The 17,347-nt window shown below is 40.5% G+C and overlaps 1 protein-coding gene across 1 annotated transcript in view; it reads right to left on the reverse strand.

The window, feature by feature from the left end:
* The window catches only part of LOC143035156 (lon protease homolog 2, peroxisomal-like), an 83,733-nt gene that overhangs the window by 5,387 nt on the left and 60,999 nt on the right, over positions 1-17,347 (reverse strand). Inside the window, exons 14-17 of the mRNA XM_076201789.1 lie at positions 14,423-14,580; positions 8,236-8,448; positions 5,511-5,702; positions 3,303-3,413 (exon numbers count right to left, since the gene is read on the reverse strand). Of these exons, the coding sequence (XP_076057904.1) occupies positions 3,303-3,413; positions 5,511-5,702; positions 8,236-8,448; positions 14,423-14,580 (674 nt within the window). The remainder of the gene's footprint in view (positions 1-3,302; positions 3,414-5,510; positions 5,703-8,235; positions 8,449-14,422; positions 14,581-17,347) is intronic.

Here is a 17,347-nt window from a genome sequence, read left to right on the forward strand (position 1 = left end):
GGATTTAGAAAGGTAGCTAATGAGAATTTTTTACACCTTCCTCAGACAAAACAAAGAAATAAAATGAATGTGTGAAGACATGTAAAAAGGAATATAGACTAGGCTTATAGATATAGGAATCATGGCATCTATGCCATCAGCACCTGTGAGTGCCACATGCATCAAGAGGGTTGCATGCTATATCCTCTTGCACCTTCTTTCTCATCCCTTGTATCATTGTATAAGTAAAAATTAGTTATTTTTGTACTTCACCATTCTTTCATCCCAGAGGAAGAGGATTTAACCAATATAAAGGGAAAATAGGCAAACTGGCAGTGAATTAATAGGATTGTTCCAATTGTGGCCAGATTTGGAACAATTAATCAAAACACACGACAGATCATGACAGACTACCTGAAAACTCAGCACCCTACAAGCCAACTCTCTACCATAACCAAGTTGATGGAAAGATTAGGAGCAGAAACAACAAATCTACACACCTCCACAAACCAACATGGATTCCACCACACTTCTTATAAAAATCACTTAATGAGTGTTGGAGGGATTCAGCAAGAAAACACCACCAGAAAGAATGGTTATGGTAGCAACAGACATAAATAAGGCATGTGATAAAATTCCCAGACATATACTATCAGAAGGTAATGGTGACATATCCACAAGAACAAGAAATGGCTATCAAAGCAAGCAGACATTGCAGAGTAATCCATGACAGCAAAAATTCCATGACCAAAGACTGTTCAAGGAAGTCCCCCATAAAGCAATACTCTTACTCGTGCTATTCAACTTCTAAACAAGTAATCTCCCAACATCATATCCAGAATACAATACCAAAGTACTCATCTATGTAGATGACCTTAGGATAATAACCCAGAAGAGCAACTACAAAATAGAAGCAAAGAACACTCAAGCTTATTTAGACAAACTAGAATAATATCTCAGTAATAATAAAATGGAAACTTCACCCATGAAATCATCAGTAACACTGCTTTCTCCAGACACTTATGAATCAAGAAACATCCAAGAGTAAAATTAAGTGGCCACACCCTTCCACTGGAAAGAAGGTGACAAGCTAGGAGGTGTGTAGCTTTGGCTGGGGCAGTTACCATTGGCTTGTGCACTTGGACTCTTGGGACAGGTAACAAATACCAGTAAGAATTGGAGAGGAATGTGGTATTTAAACCCACAACTAAGAGAATATGAAGCCAGCACATTTCCAATTATACCACCAATACACTTTCCATAACAAATGACCCAAAAATTTCTGGAACTCACTTTTAATACATGGCCTCCAGCCCACAGATCAAAGATCTAACAATGAAAGTGAAAATCAACAAGAAAATCAACATATTCAAATAAATCACAAGCACAGGCTTTGTTACAACGGAAGAAAACTCTAAGTACAGTATATAAACAGTTCTTGAGAACCTCACTTGATTATGCTTCTACAGCATAGTTCCCAAAAATCTGGAAAATATTAAATACTGTACAAAAAAAGAGCACTGAGAATAATGACAGGATGAGCCCAAACAACCCCAACACAATACTTGCACAAAGAAACTAGAACCTCATCCTTAGAACACCACATACAAATGATAGGAACACAATTTATGCAAGGGCCTTCAACTTGACTGACGCACCTTATTACATCACACAAACACAACCGAAAAAAAAAACTTCAAGTTTACAATAACCTACCACCTTACCACAACATACATTCAAACTCAGATAACAAATGAAACTCTTCATGACTGACCAAGCTCCCTTTTCCATCTGCCCCACAAGGAAATCCTTCCCAAGAGAAGCAAGAACCACACCAGCATGCTTGCGTTCAGGTCACCATCCAGTACTAAGTACCAGAATTGGACTGGGTATAGAAACAAACAGACCCAAATGCAACCATCACACAAAACACTTAACATCTGCGTAGAGCTGATGGCCAGGGGTAAATGCTGCTGTTTGGCCCCCAACTCTTGGGGTTGGGGGGTGGTCCCACGACGTAGACGTTGCAGCTCCAGGACCTATTACAATTACAGGCTGCACAAATACATCACCTACAGACCATTTACACCATGAAACAAAAGTCCTCAAAGTCAAGGAACACCTCGACATGAGAGGCACACAAACACTTGCTGCAGCCACCACAAACACATCACACCCGTTACACTACATAGCAGAACACCCACACACACCAAGAAACATTAAAACTACACCCAAAGACCTTTATTACACAAAGATACTCTCTTCTCTTCCTCCACAACCACCAAATACCAGCCTCCGGAAACATATTCATAATCATATCACTCACCGCTCCATTAACACACTGAAAGACAACACACTGCTGCATGCCAGACCCCCTGATATCCACCCTTCTGAATCCTCTCTCCCACGTAAGGACAGAGTCCACTTGGCCAGACTGCGATGCGGTCACCACCCAGCACTTCTAAGCTACCAGAGGAGGCTGGACGACCGTGTTGTGAACAGCTGCCCAGGATGTAACACTTCACCCCATACCATACAACACATAATGGAAGACTGCATTATACACAATCATGCACGCAAACAACACAACATACACTCTATAAAGGATTTGTGGGAAAACCCAGTCTCGGCTGTGGCCTTCCTTGGGGAGACGGGACTGCTCGGACAGACAGTCTAGGGAACGACAACAACAACAACAACACTCAACACCTCAACATACACTGCCCCACCCTAGCCATACCCAGGCAACTACACAATATTTCTTCCATGAGTGAGTTATGGGCCAGTCTGGTGGCTAGTGGAAGTTACCTGGGTTTCTTGCAAGAGACCTGGGGCAATGGATTGATTGATTGGTTGTCTGTCAAACTGGGGAAAGAGTGCAAATGACAGGGGTGAATATATGAAAGGATGATGTGGCGTGAATGGATGTTCTCATTTGCTTCATCAATTATTTTGAGAGGATGAGGAAGGGCATTGCCATATGAGGAAGCAATGGGGGTAGACTAGCTTCAGTTGTTAAGCCCCGATGAGGAAAAGTTGTACCTAGCCTTTAAAACCAGGTAGTATGGCAGGGGATAGTGATGAATCTTCATTCATGAGGGATGGGGATGGAGAATGTTTTTACATTGGTTTTAATTGTGCATGTAGTCAGTGTATTATTTGACTTGGCCTCCCTCCTCCTGAAGAGGAGAGTTCCTTTTATGTAAAACTACAGAAATGCAGTGTTAAAATATAAAACTGAAGGGAACACTCAGTTTTGAGATAAATGACACCTACTTTAGATACAATGAACAAATATTTGAACAAACTTCTTAATGACTCACAAGGACAGACTTTGGAAGCTCACTGATGTCCTTTTTATTCCCAACTGGGATGATCACAATTGTAAGGCCAGCTCGATGAGCAGCTAATATTTTCTCTTTTATACCACCAACCTGCAATACAAAAGAAAAAATGGACAGAAATGAAATTATCATAAAATCTACCTAATTATGGCTGCATAACTTTTACATGTCAATGGTGGTAGTAATATCATATACATACATACATACATACATATACCAAGGCTTTTTCCCCCTTACTAGGGAGGTAGCCAAAAAGGAAAAGGCATAAAATCATTCCCACCCATTCCATCCCTGAAAACACTCCACACCCCTCCATCCTCCCTCCCATCTTAGCACCTCCTAGATGACGGGTCATCCCTGCACCCTGTCCACTGCCCTAGGTCAGAAGCAGTGTCGCAAGACACAGCACATCCACAGCAAGGCCGCTTCATTAAATCGGCGACCCCCCCTCTCCGTCCCCCCATATAAAGGAGAGGACGGGGAGAAATCCCTTCGGGCTGCGTCAAAATTTTGCTCACACACACTACCTCACCCCCCATCCCCCCGTCCATTCCACCTCATGCATCACAACATCTTCCATATACAATCATTCTCCATTCACCCCTGTCTTCTGTCCTCTCCCGTCCTTCCTCAACAGACATTCCCCTCTTCCCCAAAGCCCCCCTCACCCCATCCATCCATCTCATCCTAGGACGTCCCCTCATGTTCACTCCCTCCACATCTGCCTTCCATACCTCCTTTACTAGTCTTTCTTCACTCATTCTTTCCATGTGTCCAAACCATCCTAATACTCTTTCATCAACCCTATCTCCCAACTCCCTTTCCACCCCTGTTCTCCTCCTCACCTCCTCATTTCTCACTCTATCTAGCCTAGTAATCCCAATCATACTTCTCAGACACTTCATCTCAAACACATTCAAGCTCCTTCTCTCTTCCTCTCTTATGTTCCATGTTTCTGCTCCATACAGTGCTGTTGGCACAATCACTCCTTCATACAGTCTCCTCTTAGCATCCATTCTCAAATTTCTATTCCTCATTACACTTTTTAATCCACCAAGGCATTTACTCGCTTCTCTCAATCTACATTCTACCTCCACCTTTACTCCACCTTTTCCTGCCACATTTGCACCCAAGTATCTAAAACTATCCACTTCCTCCAGTTGCTCTCCCTTAATGCTCACTTCCAGATTACTGCCACTTTCACCCCTTGTACATCTCATCACCTTACTTTTACCCACATTTATCTTCAGCTTTCTTCTATCACACACTCTCCCAAACTCTGTCACCAACTTCCTCAATCCCTCCTCTGATCCTGCCACAAGCGCAGTGTCATCCGCAAACAACAGCTGGCTCCCCTCCCACTTCTCTCCATTTTCCTTAACCATCTCCAATCCCTGACCCACTACCCTTGCATTTACCTCTCGCACTACCCCATACCTATCATATACAGTACAGTATATGTCTCTAATACAGTAGCAGTGTCAAGGGGGGGCTTTGGGGAGGGGCTCAAATTGAGCCCTCCAATAATGAGTCAAGCTCCCCCTCCCCTCAGCCACTCCAATGGTGCTGTCAGAATTAAGTGCTTAAAGAACTCACCTGATTTACCTTTTTTTTTTTAAATGCATGGCATTACACATGTGTGACATGAAGTAACATGCAGTGGATAGAAGAAAGATCAGAAAATGATTGTCAGCATCTGTTTTTTGTTTTTGTTTTTTAATGCATGGCATCACACATTTAGGGTGATGGTGTGACATGAGGTAACATGCAGTGGATAGAAGATCAGAAAATGGTGGTCAGCATCTGTTCTTTGTCTTGGGAGTGATATCTCTAAGTTAATTTCTGGGGTGAGTTTGGTGGAGTTCAGAATTTGGTAGTCTATTACACTATCATACTTTTGCAAAGATTTTCTACTCACTGCATCCTCACAATTAAATATGTGGAACTTTTATGCTTAGAAACTATGATCTGTTCTTACCACTGTAGCTAAGCAGATTTATTAAAGCAAAATACTTTGATTAATTTCTGAGGTACATTTTCAAAAGAATTATGAATCATTAGAGTTCAATACAACTTGCAGGATCTGAAAAACAAAATCTACTGAGCACTGATATGTCTCATCTAAGTTACACTGAACCAAGTATCCATCACATAACACTATGAAGTTAAATTCCTAAAAATCCTTACCGGAAGCACAATACCATTTAATGTGATTTCTCCAGTCATAGCTACATCAGGTCTGACACACCTCCCAGAAAGAAGGGACACAAGAACTGTGATGATAGTGACTCCTGCTGAGGGACCATCTTTGCTTATGGCTCCAACTGGGAAATGCATGTGGATCTCACCAGCCTTGCTCAAGTCTGCATCTATACCAAACTAGAAATGCAAGGTTTAATTAAGTATAACATCCTCATATTCTTCTTTTACACAAAATTACAAAAGCTGCTCTTTATTAAGTACCAATTTTTGCTGTAAACCATCCTAATGAAGTAACAATGGTTGGATCATGGTATTTGACAAGTGACTAAAGTACCATAATCTGTACATCTAAAGGTAATAACTGAATAAAATATATAGGGAAACTTTAACCTTTTAAGTATTCATTTGACCTTGTAAAATATATTTATATCAACATACATAAACATAAAGATCAAAATCACAATGTACCATAGAATTTTTTCCATAATTTAATTATGACTTTTTTTTACTAAAATCATTTCATACAAATAATGGACTATGTATTTAGTACAATATTACCAATTTCATACATCAATATTTTGTTCATCATATGGACACACCTCTAAGGTTATGATTTTAAAATTATATTTCTCCAGTATGCATTTTCTATTTTTATCATTCAAACTGTACAATCTATTTCAAAACCCATTATACCTGAATTTCATATTTTAAATACAAACACACACCTGGCTAAAAAAAATGGAGATTGATAAATTGAGAAGGGAGAATGAAACTTTGATAAATGAGAGAGAAAAATCTAAACACCATGAAAGAAAGAGGATAGGCCAACAACAAATGTGGATAGGGGAAATAAAGTAACTTTTAAAGAGATCACAGAGCAACAGGAAAGAGAAAGCCTGGAAGAAGGAAGAAAGATCAAAGAGAAAGAGGTCATATGATTAAAGTATTCAGGTCACTATAGGGGACAGATTGCACTGACAGAAGAGATCTCTTGATTAACCCCTTCACTCCGGGCCAAAATCTTGCGGGCAGCATTAGCTACCAAGAGGTTTACAAAGGTAATTATTATGGTAGGAAAACACTTAAAAGGGAATTCAATGTTGGAGATTATGTATTAATAGTATCCCATTGAAATTCACTGTATCCAAAATATGAGTGACCATTCAGGGTGCTTGAGAGAAGGGGCAGTAACAACTATATAATAAGAAACCTAATGAGGAGATCAGGTGTGCAACAAGCACACATAAACCTCTTAGAAGAGTATCATGGGAGTGTGGAGGAAGAAGCAGTTAGTGTGATTGAGATGGTGCAAGCAGATGGAAACTTTGATTCAGATTTAAGGAATCTAAAATTCTTTTATGATTTGGACAGGTCAGACATAAGTGTAGCATTAGAGGGATCTTTGTCATCAGGGGGGTGCATGAAGAAGTCCAGGTGCTCCTCTGCAAAAATGCCGAGATATTTTCCACATGCCTCACTGTTACTCAAGCCACATCACACAACGTCATCTTAGAAGATGGAGCCAAGCCAGTGAGGCAGACCCCTTACAGATTGTCACCCTAGAAGAAGAGGATTATGGAGAAAGAAGTGAAGTAGCTTATTGATCAAGGATTAATGGAACCTAGTACCAGTCCTTGGGCTTCACCAGCTGTGTTAGTACCAAAACCTGGAGGTAAATGGAGACTATGTATTGATTACAGAAAGGTGAATGTAGTCACAAAAACAGACCTTTACCCTCTACCCAGAATAGATCTCACTGAGGAAGTTGCTGCTGTGAAGTTTTTATTGAAGATAAATTTGATGAAGGGATATCATCAGATCCCTCTTACAAGCAGAGCTACTGAAATATCTGCTTTTGTTACCCCATAAGGGCACTTTCAACACAAAGTGACCCCATTTGAAATGAGAAATAGTGGTATGTATTTTTGGTGCCTTGTAAATTGGCTAGTCAAAGGAGTGCCTTTGGGAAGAGCACCATTGGACATCAAATCAGCCAAAATCACATCACACCATTAGAAGCCAGGGCGAAGCATATAATGGAATTCAAGGTCCCTAAGACAAAACGAGTTATCAGAAGATTCATGGGCATGCTTGAATTCTATCGAAGGTACTGTCTAATGAAACAGTACCAACACAGAATAGGCCTGGCCACAGATTGAAACTGCCATAGATGTAATCACCACACTGAGGGCAGAACACCTCATACTAGTGCCCCACACTATTTCACAACAACACAATCTTGAGCTACTTGTGGTCACATCTAGATACCATTGCTAGTTACCTGAAGGCTGCAGGTATTCTACAAGAAAGAAGAGACCTGGGCAATGGATTGATTGATCCATTAAATTGAGGTGCCTTTCCAGCTTTCATTTCTCTCAATTCTATTTGTACATATCTCCTCTTTTGTAATAGTCTCATCATTTTCCTTACCCATATTATTTTAATCTGTTCCACTGCCACATTCATACCTCCGTTGTCCTTTTACAATCAACTTCTGGAAATATTCTGCCCGTCTGCTTCTCACAACTCTGTCTTCCATTAGCAACTGTGTATCTCCTTTTATCTCTCATCTCTACAAGACATACCTTTGCACCCTTTAAAATTTCTTTCAAAATTCTTAGACAAATATCTACCCCACTTCACATCCACTCTCCACTTGGCTTCTCTAGTACATCTTAATGCTAATGTAAATGTAAAATAAGATACATACCTGTTTAACATTCTGCCGAACCCAGGACAGTGCAATTTTTGCTGATTCTTGCATGACAGAACCCAACTGGCCTGTGAGAATAAGGCCTGGGTCTCCATCAGATCGAGATGCCTCAACTACCAACACCTCTCCACCTACTGGTGTCCAAGCAAGGCCAACTGCAACCCCAGGAACACTAACTCGCCCAGCTAATCCACTTTGGAAGATGGGTGGCTGTAGAGAGAGAAATTACAATGTACTGAAATGTACAAGTATGTAATCTCACCAATACTTAAAAGTGAATAAATCAATCTGTTGCCCCAAGTCTCTCTTACAACATAACCATGACCCCCTGGAATCTGGCTATGTCCAACAGTTCAGTTTGTAAGTCACTAGGTGAAAAGATTTTGTGTTGCTCTTGGGGCAACTGTTGACGGGCTGATTCTGTGCTGGAACTGTTTTAATAAGGTGTGGTGATGTTAATGTAGATGTGCCTATGTAACTTTAGCTCATCTTGGGAGTAACAGTTCTACTGAGTTGATTTCTGGAGGGAGTTTGGTCAAGTACAGAATTTGGCAGTCAATTGTAAATGCTTGTTTTGTGATGTGTGTATGTATGGGTGAAATAAGGGGTAGTGGAGATAAATTATAATACATATTTAAGTAAAATACTGCTGGGGCAATTATTATGATGTATTTGGTGAGCTGTGTTTATATGAAGTGATAACTGGGGTGGGTGCATAAATATGAAATAATAGTTGCTGCTGGTAAAGCAGACTACCTGATTAGTGGACACAAAACAGATTCCTTGGATAATCCATAAAATGGCTGCAGGATGCACCCTTTGTTACACATTTATATTATTTGTGCTTAGAGAGGTTTTAGTTTGGCCACTTGGTGTAATATTTCTCTTTATAAAAGAATATTGATGATAATAATACATACATACATACATACATACATATACCAAGGCTTTTTCCCCCTTACAAGGGAGGTAGCCAAAAAGGACAAGGCATAAAATCATTCCCACCCATTCCATCCCCAAAAACACTCCACACCCCTCCACCCTCCCTCCCATCTTAGCACCTCCTAGATGACGGGTCATCCCTGCACCCTGTCCACTGCCCTGGGTCAGAAGCAGTGTCGCAAGACACAGCACATCCACAGCAAGGCCGCTTCATTAAATTGGCGACCCCCCCTCTCCGTCCCCCCACATAAAGGAGAGGACGGGGAGAAATCCCTTCGGGCTGCGTCAAAATTTTTGCTCACACACACTACCTCACCCCCCATTCCCCCGTCCATTCCACCTCATGCATCACAACATTTTCCATATACAACCATTCTCCATTCACCCCTGTCTTCTGTCCTCTCCCGTCCTTCCTCAACAGACATTCCCCTCTTCCCCAAAGCCCCCCTCACCCCATCCATCCATCTCATCCTAGGACGTCCCCTCATGTTCACTCCCTCCACATCTGCCTTCCATACCTCCTTTACTAGTCTTTCTTCACTCATTCTTTCCATGTGTCCAAACCATCCTCATACTCTTTCATCAACCCTATCTCCCAGCTCCCTTTCCACCCCTGTTCTCCTCCTCACCTCCTCATTTCTCTATCTAGGCTAGTAACCCCCATCATACTTCTCAGACACTTCATCTCAAACACATTCAAGTTCCTTCTCTCTTCCTCTCTTATGTTCCATGTTTCTATTCCATACAGTGCTGTTGGCACAATCACTCCTTCATACAGTCTCCTCTTAGCATCCATTCCCAAATTTCTATTCCTCATTACACTTTTTAATCCACCAAGGCATTTACTCGCTTCTCTCAATCTACATTCTACCTCCTCCTTCACTCCACCTTTTCCTGCCACATTTGCACCCAAATATCTAAAACTATCCACTTCCTCCAGTTGCTCTCCCCTAATGCTCACTTCCAGATTACTTCCACTTTCACCCCTTGTACATCTCATCACCTTACTTTTACCCACATTTATCTTCAGCTTTCTTCTATCACACACTCTCCCAAACTCTGTCACCAACTTCCTCAATCCCTCCTCCGATCCTGCCACAAGCGCAGTGTCGTCCGCAAACAACAGCTGGCTCACCTCCCACTTTTCTCCATTTTCTTTAACCATCTCCAATCCCTGACCCACTACCCTTGCATTTACCTCTCGCACTACCCCATCCATGTATAAGTTGAACAGCCAGGGTGACATAACACATCCCTGACGAAGTCCCACCTTTACCTCAAACCACTCACTCTCTCCATTTCTAATCCTGACACAAGCTCTACTACTCTCATAAAAACTCTTGACAGCTCCGAAAAGCTTTCCTCCTATCCCGTATATCCGCATAACCTCCCACAGTGCCTTTCTGTCTACCCTGTCGTAAGCCTTTTCCAGATCCATAAAGGCCCAAAAAACATCCTTCCCCTTTCCTATAGCTTTCTCACATATCTGTCTTACCACAAAAATCTGATCTACACAACCTCTACCTGTCCTAAATCCACACTGTTCCTCACCAATTACTCCCTCTGTTCCTCTCCTAATCCTCTCAATCAAGATCCTCCCATAAGCCTTCCCAACTACACTTAACAAGCTAATCCCTCTGAAACTACTACATTCACACTTGTCCCCCTTTCCCTTGTAAAGTAGAACTATACAAGCACTCCTCCAGTCCTCTGGCACTCTACCTTCTCTCCAGCAAACATTAAATAACCTCACCAACCAGTCCACCATCACTATACCTCCTTTTTTAAGACATTCTGCATGGCATCCATCCAGACCAGGTGCCTTACCTGCTCTCATCATCTTAACAACTGCCTTCACTTCATCCTTCCTTATTTCTCCTCCATTATCCTCACTCATCACAGTCATTTTCTTAGCATTTCCCACTGCAGCTCTCTTTCCCTCCCTATCCTCCTTCACATTAAGCAACTCCCTAAAATATTCTGCCCATCTTCCCCTTACTGCCTTCTCCTCCATTATCATCTCTCCATCTGCACCTTTTACCTTTTCTTCTCTACTTGATTTGCCTCCTCTTCCTCTCTTAATTTCTTTCCAAAACATCTTTTTATTACTTTCAAAATTTTCTGTCATACTCTTACCCCATTTTACATCTGCTCTCCTCTTTGCCTCCTTTACCTTTTTCTTTACTTCTCTTTTCTTTTCTTTGTACGTCTCATATGACTCCCTCGTCCTATTTTGTAACCAATCTGTGTAAGCTCGCTTCTTCTCTTCTACAACCTTCTTCATTTCCTCATCCCACCATTCACTACCCTTCCTTCTATTTCCTCCTGACCTTCTTGTTCCACACACCATCTTTGCACACTTTGTGACTCCCTCCTTGAACCATCCCCATTCCTCCTCCACACCTACCTCCACTCTATCCTTCACTCCCTCCCACTCCTCCTTCAGCTTCCTCTTGTACTCCTTCTCCTTTTCCTCTTCGTTTAAAGAGTTCACTCTAAGCACCTCCCTACCTTTTGTCCCTTTCCTCTTTCTCCATCTGTCCTCCACTCTCAACTTACCTTCCACCAGAAAATGATCTGATATTCCCCCACCCTCTCCCCTTAGCACATGTACATCCCTAACTCTTCCTATCATAATCCTATTTACCACTACATAGTCCATTAAAGCTCTATCTACCACCTTTCCCTCCACCACCCTCTCCCATGTGTACTTATGCTTGACTTTCTTCCCAAAACACTGTATTTGCTATCATCAACTCTCTTTCTAGACACATTTCCACCATCAACTCTCCTCTACTATTCTTTCCTTGAACTCCACATTTCCCAACCACTCCATCAATAATAATAATATTAATAATAATAATGATAACAATAATGATAATAATAATGATAACAATAATAATAATAATAAAAATAATAACAATAGTAATACATACATACATACATATACCAATGGCTTTTCTCCCTTACAAGGGAGGTAGCCAAAAAACAAAGGCATAAAATCCACTCCCACCCATTCCATCCCCACATACTCCACTCCCATTTACCCCCCTCCCTCCCTCTTATCTTGGCTCCTCCTGGATGATGGGTCATCCCTGCATCTCACCCACTGCCCTGGGTCAGAAGCAGTGTAGCAAGACACAGCTCATTCAGAGCAAGGCCGCTTCATTTAATCCGCAACCCCCTCTCTGTCCCCTCATGCAGAAAAAGAGAAGACTGGGAGAAATCCCTTTGTGCTACATCAAAAAATCATTCATGTATATTCCCTCACCACCCCCCCCATCTCCAACCCACTCCCTTCCATGCATCACAGCATCATCCATACACAACCATTCTCAACTTACCCCTATCTTCATTTTTCTCCCTTCCTCAACAGACATTCTCCTCTTTCCCAATGCCCCTTTACCCCATTCATCTCATCCTTGGTCACCCCCTCATGTTCATTCCTTCCACCTCTGCCTTCCACACCTCTTTTACTAATCTTTCTTCACTCATTCTTTCCATGTGTCCAAACCATCCTAATACTCTTCCATCAACCCTATCTCCTAACTCCCTTTCCACCCACGCTCTCCTCCTGACCTTATTTCTCACTTTATCCAGCCTAGTATCCCCTATCATACTTCTCAGGTACCTCTCAAGAGACTAATGAGCTATACAGGGCAAATCGAGAAAAAAAATATAGAAGTGAAATATAAAGAAGAGGTAAGTGCACCAAAAGAGGAACTGGCTGAGTTAGGATGCAAAAATGAAAGGTTGAAAAACAATAACATTGAGAACATAAAGAAATAGGTAAATGAACAGATAAAAGCAATGAAAACTGAACAAAAAAAATAGGAGAAAAAGATTTACAACTTAGGAAAGAATGGAAAAAAGACCAAGAAAAAGAGAAGGTAATTTTTAAAGAAATAATCCATCAACAATTACAGGAGAATGCCAAAGATGCAGTCATTAAAGTAATTAAAGAAAAAGAAAATCTAGTAAGAGATACAACAGAAAAAAAGTGTATAGTAATATATGGTCTAAAGGAAAACATAACTTTCATTCCTGAGAGATAAAGAAAAGAAAGAATTGACAGGAAAAATTCTAAAAGTACGAAATGAAGAGAAAGAATTAGAAAAGGAAACAGAGGAAGTGCACAGAATGGGTAAAATGCAGAAGGAAAAAGTCATCCCCTAAAGATCAGATTAAAGTCTCTTCCACTTTCTCGGTCACTGCCTGTATTTCCTTCTTCATTTCTTTTTTTAAGACCTCATTTTTGTTTATATCCTCATTTTTCGTTCTTTCATTCTCTCCCTTGATCATATTCAGTTCCTTTTTCAGTTTGTCAAGCTCCCTGTTGGTCTCTTCATTTGCTTTTTAGTTGAGCTATTTCTCTATACATTGCCCTGTGCTCACTTTTCAGTTCAATTATTTCATCTAATAGATCATTAATATCCCTGTTTCCCACAATATTTTTGTACCTAGGCTCCATATCCATTTCTATCCCTCTACCCAAAATTCCACCTTCTCTTGCAAAACTGGAAAATGCATGGTTCTCAAACCTTTGGTACGATTTCGGGGTTTCATTTAAGCATGTCCTTTTGGGAATTACCCCCAGTGGCAATTCCACCCTACTTACATCCAGGCATCTCTTTGCTGGTTCATTTTTCTTTAATTCACTGCTGTTTTCTTCCATTTTTTTAGTAATCAGCACTAAAAAATACAAAGACTACTCCATTTTGGTCACTCAATGTGCACAACTCCCTTTCCATTTTGTAAACACAACTAGCACCGTTTTGAAGTTTTCTATCATTGAAGTGCTGCTTAGCACTGCAGAGCTCTTTTTGGATGTCCTACTCCGACCGCTGTATGTGTTTGTGTGTGTGCCATGCAAAGAAGTGGTGGGGGTAACCCAGCTCCAGCTACTGTGTTCAGTCCTACTGTGGAAGTACTATGTCATGCTGCATTGCATTTCATCTGAGCAGTGTGATAGAAGGTGGATATATTGGGAAGACAACAAATGAGTACTGGATGGTTGTGGTGTGGGTATAGGATGGCTGTATGCTTTGACTCAAACTCCATTTATATGGGGGAAAATGCCTTTTGGTATATATATGTATATAATATAATGTAAATTTACAATATAAGGGAAACTTATAAACTGAATTCTACAAATACAACAGAACTTGGCTGTATTATCATTGATGAATTTTGCAGTGTCAACAGGAGTTTTTAGCGATATCATCTTAGGATAAATGCTTACCCCAAGGATGTCATGCACCATCTTTTCATCAACTACAATAGGGAATTCCTGGTGATCCTGCAGCTGACCAAGACTGATTTCTGGAAGTTCTTCTTTCTCTTCTCCCTCAACCTCTGCATTGTTATTTTCTATATCCATCTCCTGAGGCTTTACATCATCTGTGTAAATGAACACAAATATGTATCAATGTTATAACTTGACTTGAGTTTCACATATATATTCAGTACCAAAAGGTCCTTTCCTCCTTTTAAGAGGGTGGCCAATTCAATGCATACATTTGCCCTTCACCCATCCCACACTAATCCAAAATACCTTTTTTTTTTTTGTCATTTCCATAGCTTCTTATAAATAAAGGATCATTCCTATCCCCTAACTACTGCTTGGGGTCAGAAGCAATGCAGCAATACACAACACCTCCACAGTAAAGCCAGATAACCTAAGCTGGTTTTCTTCCACTATGGTGACTCCCACCATAATCCAACTGAGGTAATATATTTCCTTATCCATCCACAACCACTCTCATACCTTTCCTTTCCCCTCTCTCTTCATGGGTTGACAAATTTACTTCCTATACCCCTTTCACCCTCTCTATTCACCTGATTCTCAGTTCTCCATTCAAATTTATTCAATCCACATCTGCCTTCCACACACTCTTTGGTGGTCTTACTTGGCTCATTCTTTCCATTTGTCCAAAACATCCTAATATTCTTTGATTGACTCTATCTACCAGCTCTCTTCCCACCCCCTACTCTTTGTCTCTTCTCATTTCTCACTCTATCCATGCTCACCTGTGCCCTTCATACTTCTTAAACTCTTTTTCACAAACATGTTTAGGGTTGTACTGCCTCCAAAATCCATATTTTTACTCCATGAAGTGTCATAGGCACAATCACTCCTTCATACAGTCTTCTCTTTGTGTTCAACCCCAGATATCTATTTCTGATGCCATATTTCATTTCATCCACACATTCACTTGCATTCCTTACTCTATAATTCACCTCTAACCCCACTTCATAATTCCCTACTACATGTGACCTTACTTAAGCTCTACACTTCCTCCAACTCTCTACCATCTTCATCCCTTGTATATCTCATTACTTTACAAATTTTGCCTTCATTTACATTTAACAATCTCCTCTCAGGTGGCAATGATCTCTTTAAAGAAATCATGGAGAAACAGAGAAGAGAAACTGATATGTAAGAGGGAATAGTGAAAGTTATAAAAAAAAAAATCTTGTCAGATATGTGGGTGATATCACTTGTCATAGTCTTTGATTGACAAGAAGACCACATCACCTATTGGAAGGTATACTAGGAACATAAAATGAAAAAGGTTAGGGAAATTAACTCTATGATTCTGGGGAATGACTCAGATGTAATAGATCAGATTGATAACATAGTTAGATTAGATTGGTACAAAAGAAATGGCTTGTGTCCAACAAAAATAAAATTCAAATCAAAAGCCATAGCGAATGAAGTGATTATAAAGTTTTGGGAGTTAGCATAAATAAGAAAAGTTAAAAAATATTTGGATTAGGAAAGACGCAAATAAAGGTAAACATGCAAAGAAATGAAAGCTTATAGAAGCTTTTTTTTTTTAACTATCAATCAGAACATGAGTAAATTGTTTTGAAAAAACAGGATGGCAGTATTACACTGGAATCACTACATGGAAGCTTAAAGTAGCATATGCTAATGGTTTACTATCTGTCAGGTTGGAGATAAATGACAACTCAAGGATAAGGAGCCTGATATTTTGTGCTTAGTGGAAACCAAACTCCCCAAAAAATTATCTACAGTGGCAGAATAATAGATAAATCTGGAGAAGAGACAGAGGAAACCATCAAAAAAGTAGCAATTTGGTCCTTATTGGCAATTTTAATTGCAGTGAGGTCAACTGAGAAGAATGTGAAGCAAGTAGCAAGGCAGATTCCCGAGGAAATACCTTGTAAGTATAGTGATGGAGAACACAATGAACCAGTGGGTAATGAAAGCTGTCAATCAAAACATGAGTAAATGGTTTTGAAAAAACAGGATGGCAGTATTACACTGGAATCACTACAAGGAAGCTTAAAGTAGTGTATGCTAATGGTTTACTATCTGTTAGGTTGGAGATAAGTGACAATTCAAGGATAAAGGAGCCTGATATTTTGTGCTTAGTGGAAACCAAACTACCCCCAAAAAATATCTACAGTGGCAGAATAATAGATAAACCTGGAGAAGAGACAGAGAAAATGATGAAAAAAGGAGCAATTTTGGTCCTTCTTGGCAATTTTAATTGCAGTGAGGTCAACTGAGAAGAATGTGAAGCAAGTAGCAAGGCAGATTCCTGAGGAAATACCCTGTAAGTACAGTGATGGAGAACACAATGAACAAGTGGGTAATGAAAGGGACTTGGGTAAGAGGAGAAGACATTCCCACAAGATTAGATCTGCTACTAATCACAGAGCCAGACATCATCAGTTCCTTGATAACTGAATTTCAGCTGTAGGATAAGAAAATTGAACCAAGGAGTGAATCACACTGGCAAGGCAGACTGAATTTTGGGAAAGCAGATTATTAAGGGCTGAAGAAATTCTTTGAAGAAGTTGACTAAGAGGAACCACAGGAATAATGAAGAAATGGAAAGTCTTTTTTAATATTCAAAACCTGGGAATGAACAAGTAACGTAAAAATGGGAGATAGTCTAGCGATCATCAAGAAATAAGATTTAATATTATTTGGGAAGAATTAAAAAGTATGAATAACGTTCAAGTACCGGACTTCAGGAGAGCCAATTTTGACAAGATGAGAGGCTATTTGAGACATTTGATCACTTACGGGACCGACCCAGGGGGCTGTGACGTGGTCAGTCCGGACATCATTAGTGCTGTCAGGAGTTGGGTCACGGAGGGTACGCATACCTTGGGTCCAGTCACTTGCAGG

The sequence above is a fragment of the Oratosquilla oratoria genome, chromosome 18 (assembly GCF_046742065.1).
Source record: "Oratosquilla oratoria isolate Oo_2021 chromosome 18, ASM4674206v1, whole genome shotgun sequence".
In the NCBI taxonomy this organism is placed as follows: domain Eukaryota; kingdom Metazoa; phylum Arthropoda; class Malacostraca; order Stomatopoda; family Squillidae; genus Oratosquilla; species Oratosquilla oratoria.